The 8,672-nt window shown below is 47.3% G+C and overlaps 1 protein-coding gene across 2 annotated transcripts in view; it reads left to right on the top strand.

Moving 5' to 3' along the window:
• The window catches only part of Zbtb40 (zinc finger and BTB domain containing 40), a 68,869-nt gene that overhangs the window by 34,411 nt on the left and 25,786 nt on the right, over positions 1-8,672 (top strand). For both annotated transcript variants that reach the window (XM_031379118.1, XM_031379119.1), the window contains exons 4-5: positions 4,894-5,056; positions 5,612-5,754. In XM_031379118.1, the coding sequence (XP_031234978.1) occupies positions 4,894-5,056; positions 5,612-5,754 (306 nt within the window). The remainder of the gene's footprint in view (positions 1-4,893; positions 5,057-5,611; positions 5,755-8,672) is intronic.

Genomic DNA, 8,672 nt, shown 5'->3' with positions numbered 1-8,672 from the left:
CCCCCCCCCCGCTCACTCTGGCCCCTGCTCCGATCCCTGTCATTACAGATTGCTTCTTGGTGAAGATGTCCTTCCACAAGGCTAGCCAGCTCCCGAATGGAGTGTTGCTGGACGGTTTCTATCATAAGCATAGTCAAGAACTGTTCCCTGGAGCAGCGGGTTTGATACAACTATAGGGTTTGGCTTTTATCATTGCTGTGGCTGTTTTTCCTGTTCGTGCCTTTTTACATCCCAAGGACTTTTGGATGTTGTTGTTTCTGTTATTGGGCTAATCATCATGACGTAAGTTGACACCATTAAAAAGTTTGCCATTTGAGTCCTGCTGCATTGGTGAGTGGTTCTGGTTGAGACACACAGATGTAGGGTATACAGCTGAGTTCAGGGAGGACTTGGCTCCTGGTGTCCCGGCAGCTTTATCTCCCACACTACCTGATGAAAGGTGGCAAAGCCACTCCCTAAGCAATGGTCGCTGAAACATGTGAGGCAGGGCACTACGAGCCAGGCCCACAGCTGGAACTGATCATGCTGGGTCTCCTGGGGCTGGGGTGTGAGCATCTCCTGCCAGACGGTGCCCAGTCTAACAGCCACTACCATGAGAGAAAGTAAGTGGTGACTTCTGGCTGAATAAAGCGTGATTCAAGCCCGCCCATACTTTCTCCAGTTTGTGCCAGGACTTTTAATTGTCGTCCTCCTTTAGTCCTAGCCATGCCCCTGCTTTTAATTAATTGTGTGTATAGCAAGTGATCTTTGTCAGGAATAAGGAGCTAACTTTCCACTATTAACTTCTGGGCTGTCTGACTCACTTCACTCTATGTCCTAGAAAGACTCCCAGAGCTGAAGACCTAGTAGCATTTGGTCTCCTTCAGCTGCATTTCAAAGGCAAGCTAGTTTCCCTTCTGAGAATCTCGTGTTCTCAGGGGTGGCACTGTGTCCCCTGGCACAGCCTTTTGTTGTCTGAAGGACAGTGCTCATTGGCTGTGGTAACTCTCAGAGCAAGTGACTGGCGACCATTTCACAGGTCGACGAGAGGTGAGCAGCAGCTCCTGATTTTACTCTACTATTCAAGTCTGGGCCCCACAGCTACAGGAAGCCTTGCATTCATAGGGAAAGGGTCAGTTAAACTTGGTGTGAGCACCTCCTGTGTACCAGCCTCCAGTCCTCACGTAAGAATGGCATGTATTGCCTGGGTTCCACTCAGTGTTCAGTGGCAGGTTCTGGTAGGTCCAGTAGCATCCAGTTTAGATGCATTTAATGGGTCCAGTGTTTCATTCAGACTACTCTGTGTGCTACCTTGTGACCTTTGGCAAGTTCCTTAGCCTCCTCCGTGCTCATCTAGAGCAGCAGGGGTGCATCCTGGGAGAGCATGAGGAGTAAGTACACAGCAAGTCTGCACTCAGGCCAGGACACGGTGGAGCTATTATGGTCTGTATTGTGCTTGTTTTCATTTATTATGGTGCTAGTGACTGAACATGCTAAGCAGGCACACTAGCCGAGAGCAACACCCAGCCCCGGCTTCATTATTGCTGTCCCCTGGCTCCCAGTGTGAATGGGAGAGTCTGAGTGCACAAGCTTCACCCCAGTGTAAAAGGCCTAGGTAGAAACAGTTGAGATAATCACATAAGTCCAGTGAGAAGGTCCGAGTGAAGGGGCAGATCAGATGGTCTTCCTGTGTCATAGAAGGAAAACTAAACACCTGTATTTCGCTTGGTATCTTTGACTACTCGTGTGAACATGTGTCAGCATGGATTTATTGGAGTACCTTGACCCCTTGAGAGTCAAGGTGACAAGATTGTTAGTTGGGATCTTTGAGCTCTGTCATATGGTAGAGTGTAGGGCACCCTCTTGGCATTCCCATCTGGGCAGAGCTGCTGTTGCAGAAAGGGTGGGCTGCACTACAGGAGGCTTGCAAGCCTGGAGTGCCAACTCTGGTGTGGATGCCCACTCGGTGGCAGAGTGACGAGCAGGCCTGTCCAGGCAGCTGGCGACTCCTCCTGCCCCTTCACCAGCCCACTCCTGCTTCTCCTCCCAGGTGGTCACCCAGCACCACTGCCAAGCAGTGAAGTTAACAAATGTTTTAATTTCACCGCTCAATAGTTCTGCAAAGGGGGAGACAGCAGAGAGGATAATGAGAAGCACTTCAGAAGCCACCGATTGTGGGAACTCCATTCCCCTCAACTCAGATGATAATGCCAGACACAGTGGATGCCCAGAGAGAATTTGAACTATTCAGAGAGCCGTAGGTGAACAAAGGAAACAGCCTGGCCTGGGATACAGCAAGTAGACTGTGATATCAGTAAGAGAGGAAGGGAGGAGGAAAGGAAACTAGAGGAAGTGGTGTGTGTTCCAAGGGTGTTGGGTATGAAGAGCGACTGTGGCCTACTTTTTCTTGTATGGGACATCACTGTAACTTTCAGCAGCCTGGGAATAGTGAGCACCTATCCCACAGGTTCTTCAGGTCAAGAGTCGGGTGGCATCTAGCTGGTCCTTAACTTGAATCTCACAAGGTTGCAGCTGGAGTGTCAGCCAGCTGCTGCTGTCTCCAGGTTCAGTGGCAGAGTGTCTTTTACATTCTCCCCAGGACCTCAGCAGGTTCCAGAAGGCATGCTTTCATACGACACTCTGCTGCAATTGGACCTGTCCCTTCTTCCCAGTGACCTCTTCCTAGGGCAGTTCAAATATGGCTTGCATCTCTCAGAGCAAGGTAGAGAGGGCCAGCCAGTGCGCAGAGCAGGTCTGTGCTTACACTCACACTGTCACTCACACGCACACCGGTGCTCACGGGCCACACAGAGAGCATAGTAACCTGCCTCCCGAAGGCTTACCCTGTTGCCTGTACAATAGTCTCTTCTGAGAAGTAAGTCATGCAGTTCAGCCTAAGGGTAGAGATGCCTGCATGCAGAAGTCATGGGAGCTGTTTGTCATGCCCTTGATCCCAAGGTTCCTACTGCTATCAGGGAAGGGTGTTCTAAAAAGATGGTAGGCCAACTAACAAAACACATGAGAAGTTGAATTAATTTGGCCAAAGGGGCTTTAAACATTCACCTGATATCTTTATTCCTTGTTCATTGTTTTCAAAGTAGAAGATAGGTTAGCTAAGGTTAATGGAAATGATTTACTATAATAAGATCTTTATGTAGTTTTTTTTTTTAAGGTGTGTGCATCTACACACGTGCAATGTGTGTTCAGATGCCTGCAGAAGCCAGAAGAGGGCATCAGGATCCCCTTGAACTAGAGTTACAGATAGTTGTGAACTTCCCCAGCATGGATGCTGGAGACTGAGCTCTGATTCTCTGCAAGCGCAGCAAGTGCTATGAGCCATGGAAAGATAGATGGCTTATTGAGCTAAGTTTTGTCCAAGCTTACTTTTGGAGATGAACAGAAACCATAAGAAAGCCTCATGTAGGCCGGGCAGTGGTGGCATACACCTTTAATCCCAGCACTTGGGAGGCAGAGGCAGGCAGATTTCTGAGTTCGAGGCCAGCCTGGTCTACAGAGTGAGTTACGGGACAGCCTGGGCTACACAGAGAATCCCTGTCTCAAAAAACCAAAAAAAGAAAAAAAAAAGAAAGAAATCCTCATGTATATAAGAAGTATACACACAACTGTATACATGGAATTATGTTTTGGTGACCTCATGGTTTTCAAAATAAATTTTTGCTAAAATAGAAATCTTAACTCTACCTTCTCATTAACTGTCCTTTCTCCCGCTCACCCCAGAGTTGCTCTAGCACACCACAGAGAGGCATGCTGCTTTTGTTGATTTGCCCACTGGGTTGCTGATATTTTACTGTGGTTGGAAATAGTCAAGGTTTGCTCTGTAGCCCTGAGACGTGGGTCTAAGGCATATCTCACAGACTTGTGTGGCTCTAGGTCAGAAGAGAGGACCGGAGATTGGAAGCTCTTTACAGGATTGGTTGTGAACTGCCAACCTGGGGGAAGAAACAAGAGTTGACAGGAGGCTGGGGACAGCCAGGCTGTGTGACAGTTCCCTGTCTCCTCAAAACAATGTTTCAGGCTGGTCTTAGATCCTGCTCTGGTTATGGCTTTGGGAGAAGGCTGCAAGTGTCTGGCCACAAGCATGGGTTTTTAACCACAGTGCTTCAGTGTTACTGATGTCGGGGAGTGTGACACCAAGGCTGAGTGATGCCAAGTGTTGTTGGAAGGTCAGGTGGCAGGAGCTGAGAGGCAAGGCAGGCTGTGGGTGAGTGTTGGTTCCAGAAGAAACTTTGACACTTCCTTTTCTAGAGTAGAAGCAGCGTTACCATGGGGTAATTAATACGAGAATCATGTTCTCTGACAGCTGGCACCTATAAGCCAACACATTGTTAGCCTTATTACAGAGTATAGCTAAATGTAATAAGGCCCATGTCTTTCTAAATAGTCTATCATTCAGAATGTAAATGACTTAAAGTGTTCTTTTTTTCCTAACTCGCAGATTTTAATTGCATTCTCAAATAGTAAAATGACAGTTCATTCAATTTGAAATTCAGATATCCTTGCCTGAGAAATACCCAGTGTCATAAGATTCAGAAAGGTATAATTAGGCAAGAAGTGCATTGCATTTGTTAAAAATATCCTGTATTCCTACTATGTGCCCGGCTGTGCCTCTTGCTGAGGCTGTAGAGCCCTGGAAGCAAGATTGCTGCCTTCTGAAAGTGTCTGTGTAGAAGGCAGTAATGAAGCAGTGTGTCCAGTGCAGAGTAGGAGGTGGGCCTGTGGGCCCTCGGGAAGGCTGGAGGCTGGCAGTGGGTCCCCAGAGGTTGGGCTGGTGCCCTGGGTAAAGGCTAATGGAGAGGTGTGAGGGTCAAAATGTCAGAGCTCTCATGACACACAGGTAGCTCTTGGAGGCAATTAATCTGTATGTGTGTGTATGTGTGTCTGCTTGGTTCACAGGCCATAATGGAATGTCTCAAGAGTGAAGGAGGAGGCTCAGCATTCCAGAGAATTCTGGACAAAGTACACAATGGGAGCCTGGATGTGCAGGTGGCCCTGTCTCTGGTGAGACTACACCAGGAATCAACGCCTGTAGAGAAAGTGTCTCAGATTCAGCCAGAAGGTAGGAGGGCATTCTGGCCACCTGGGTTGACCCAGTTCAGAGTTCCAGCCAGTAAGTGTCTCATTGGTGGCTTTTGAATAGGTTCTTGTGCCGTCCCTGAAGCTGCATGTTAAGTATGCACAGGCTCCATGTGAGTCTCCATTTCTGCCCTAGTTATCTAGGCTGGTACCTCAACAAGCTGAGGCTACTGTCGTTGTCTTCTTGCCTTTCAAAAAGCCGCACATCCAAAGCAGGGCCTCAAGTGACTGGTTCGCAGCCAGCTCTTAAAGGCTGGAGTTGCTCTCGTTCAGGTTAGGTACAAAGCAGTGGCCTTGCCTACCAGAAGTTAACCTCTGGCTGGCTCCGAAGCTTTGTATTTCGACAGATAAATGAAACATTTTTCCTTTCATAGAGTTTAAACAGAATAATAAAGTATTTTCCTCTCCAAAAGTGATTCTGCATTCAGGTGCACAGAAGCACTTTACTATTCTGTTAGATCTCTCTCGACAGACCACGCTGTCATTTTCTTCAAATTGACTAGCTTCTCTTGTGTGTCTCTAATTCTTTCTCCCCCAGGGAGCGCAGGAGAGGGAAAGACCTTGTCTGTTCTGTTACTAGAACACAAAGAGGACCTGATCCAGTGTGTAACACAGCTCAGACCAATTGTGGAGTTCCTGGAAACAGCCAAGGAGGAATTCCTGCCAGGCTCCGAAAAAAGGGTAACTGTGTCGAGCCTCTGCCCCCTTCTGAACTGCAGCAGAGCTTGTTTCTGGTGCCTCTGCAGCACGAGGCACTTTTTGCCTTGCAATATTTTGATACCTCTTGCATAGTAATCACCTTGGCTGCTCTGAGGTTCCTGTCGCATGCTCCATTCATTTCCTGCCATAGCTTATACCATGCACTTTGCAACACATGGCACCTGGGCAGATGGGTGGACAGATGATCCACTGGGACTCTGACTTTACTGGAAGCAACTGTAGCAAGAGTTGAATGTTAAGGCACATTTGTAATTATGATACTTTCCTTGTTTACAGAAATGATACATAGTTAATATAGAGATAAAGAGGAAAATAAGCAAAAAAAATTTTTTTTTAAAGTTGGGAGAACCCTGCTAGCAACTTCCCTCTGTCCTTGGCATCCTGAGATGGGAGCAATGACAGCTCATGGTCCTTCTCTGCTACCCCATGCCCCTCTCTATGGTATGGGCCTGGGGAGCGCTGCTCCAGTTCCGAAGCATCCCACGCCTCCCTCAGTCCTTACTCTTGGGCATTTGTTGCCAATATTTTGTTGTTAGGAAATGATGTTACAGAGGGCATCCTTGCAGGCAGAGCTCTGCAGACTTCTCAATATTATTTCCTTAGGGTAAATTTTAAATGGAGTTTTAGAATAGAGCTTAAAAGTTTTTGTGGGCATTGTCACATTGCCCTTCAGGAAGGTCACACCAGTTTATTCTCCCAATAGCTAGCTGCTAAAACCCTCATAAAACTGCTGGCGTGAGTTCTCAGGGCAACTAGATAACTGTATTTGGTGGTATTATCGATTTCAACTTTGTGCTAAAAATATGTCTGTCTAGAAGAAAAGGTGGGGAGAGAGAATTTTTGTGGCATTGCTTCTTAAAACTCCAGAGTGACTTAGATGCCCAGGAGAGATGTTCCAGAACCATTGGTGTGATAGCCCTGGGTTCATAGTGAGCTGGGTCCATCTGTCTGAGTCATCTTAGGTTGAAAATCCAGGCAGACAGACAGGTGGGGCAACTTCTAATCTCAAAAATGTATTTTAGCAATGGATGATGTAGTCAAGTTCTGTAAGCTTCATAGACAATGCTAACGTGGTGGAGAATGAGCTGGTGTCCCCTCCTGAGATTTCAGATCAAGGTAATTTTAGGCACTCATTTTTGGTAAGTTGCTCCTTGCACTAGATTCCCTGTTGAGAGATTTCATTGATTATTCTTCCTAGCCCTTTCCTGATGAGCCAGGCCGAAAGTGGTCTTTGCGCTGTAAAATAGCATTTAGGTAGAGCCAGCCCCAGCTTTCTGCTCTGCCGCAGGATAGACCACACTGTCATTTTCCCCTGTCACTTTCGGTTTACTTGACAAAACAGCTGCAGCAGAACTTAAATTAGTTGCAAATCACAGGAACACTTTTTAAGCTGGGGTCATACAGTCCCAGCGGCTGCTCCTGGAAGACGCAAACAGCCCAGCCCAGCCCTCTCTAGAAGAGACTATTGAGTCCATGGCCACAGCGTCCTGTCACTGGGGGACGCGCACCAGGCCTATCAGAACTTGTTTTATCAAATTATGCTTTTTGTGCTTTTTCTGTAAAAGCCTTGCCTTTTTTCTATAAAAACGGAGAAACAGCAGTTTCCTACTTGAGGACATAAGCATAGCAGTTACTGTAGCTGGCTTTGGCTGGCTACAGTCTGCTGAGAGACGTCCGGAAGGCTTCCAGTGGCCTGAATCTTGCTTCCTGGGAGCTTATTGAGGCTGAGGCTCTGCTGGACTTTCTGGGCCCGAGCACTTTGAGAGCATCCTCACCACATGTGTCCTTTACAGTCACACTGGGCTCTGTAAGAGCCTCACCACATGTGTCCCTTACAGTCACGCTGGGCTCTATAAGAGCCTCCTCTCACAGAATCCTCAGAAGGACAGTGCAGGGGGTGGTTCAGTTATCTTCATTTGCATGTGGGGAAGACAAGCTTCTAAGATGCATGGAACTTACCCAAAGTCACATGGCACAGAGACTAGAGCCGAGGTACCCGCTAGGTCAGTCTGGCTTCCAGAGCCGAGGTACCCGCTAGGTCAGTCTGGCTTCCAGAGCCGAGGCACCCGCTAGGTCAGTCTGGCCTCCAGAGCCCTCCCTGTGCTACTTCACTGGACTCAGAGGGCTGCTTAAGAGTGAAGGGTTAGTGTTGTGGTCACTACACGTTTTAAATACAAGCTCTTAAATTTTAAATTATGGTTCATTTAGTCAGTGTCTACCATAGACATTAGACATTATCCAAGGAAAAACAGCTGGTTTTAAAGCTCAATTCGTTCTTTTAGAACAGAGCTAATTTGATAATGGCAGCTGCTGGCATGACAGATCTACTTGACTGTCTCCTGAGAGCAGGCATTTCCCAGAGGAAGGCTCACAGATCAGTCACTGGAAACTGTGGATCAAATACATTGAAATAGTCTCCTCATTTCCTGGTTCTGTAAGAGCCGTGCTATGCATATATTGCATTGTGGTCCACTAAGAAATAGTTCTATTGGACTGGAGAGGTGGCTCAGCAGTTGAGAGCTCTGACTGCTCTTCTAAGGGACCTGGGTTCTTTCTACTCCCAGCACCCACATGGCAGCTCACAACTGTCTGCAACCCCAGTTCCGGGGAATCCAACACCCTCACACAGACACATACATATGCAGGCAAAACACCAATGCATATAAAATTAAAGTAAATACAATTTTTTAAAAAGAAAGAAATAGTTGTATGGCAGTAGAAAAGTTCTGTCACTTGTTTTATTGTTCAACACTTTTACTAGAGCCTTGTGGCCTTTTTGCTCAGAAAGTTCATTGACAAACCAAGGGTGGGCAAGGGAAGTGGGTGGGACTGTGGAGCTGGAGTGGAGCTGAAACCTGCGGCCACTGAGAATGAGAAGA

This window comes from Mastomys coucha, unplaced genomic scaffold (assembly GCF_008632895.1).
Source record: "Mastomys coucha isolate ucsf_1 unplaced genomic scaffold, UCSF_Mcou_1 pScaffold18, whole genome shotgun sequence".
Classification (NCBI taxonomy): domain Eukaryota; kingdom Metazoa; phylum Chordata; class Mammalia; order Rodentia; family Muridae; genus Mastomys; species Mastomys coucha.
The sequence above is the reverse complement of the archived record's forward strand: the minus strand, read 5'-3'. Positions and strand labels throughout refer to the sequence as shown.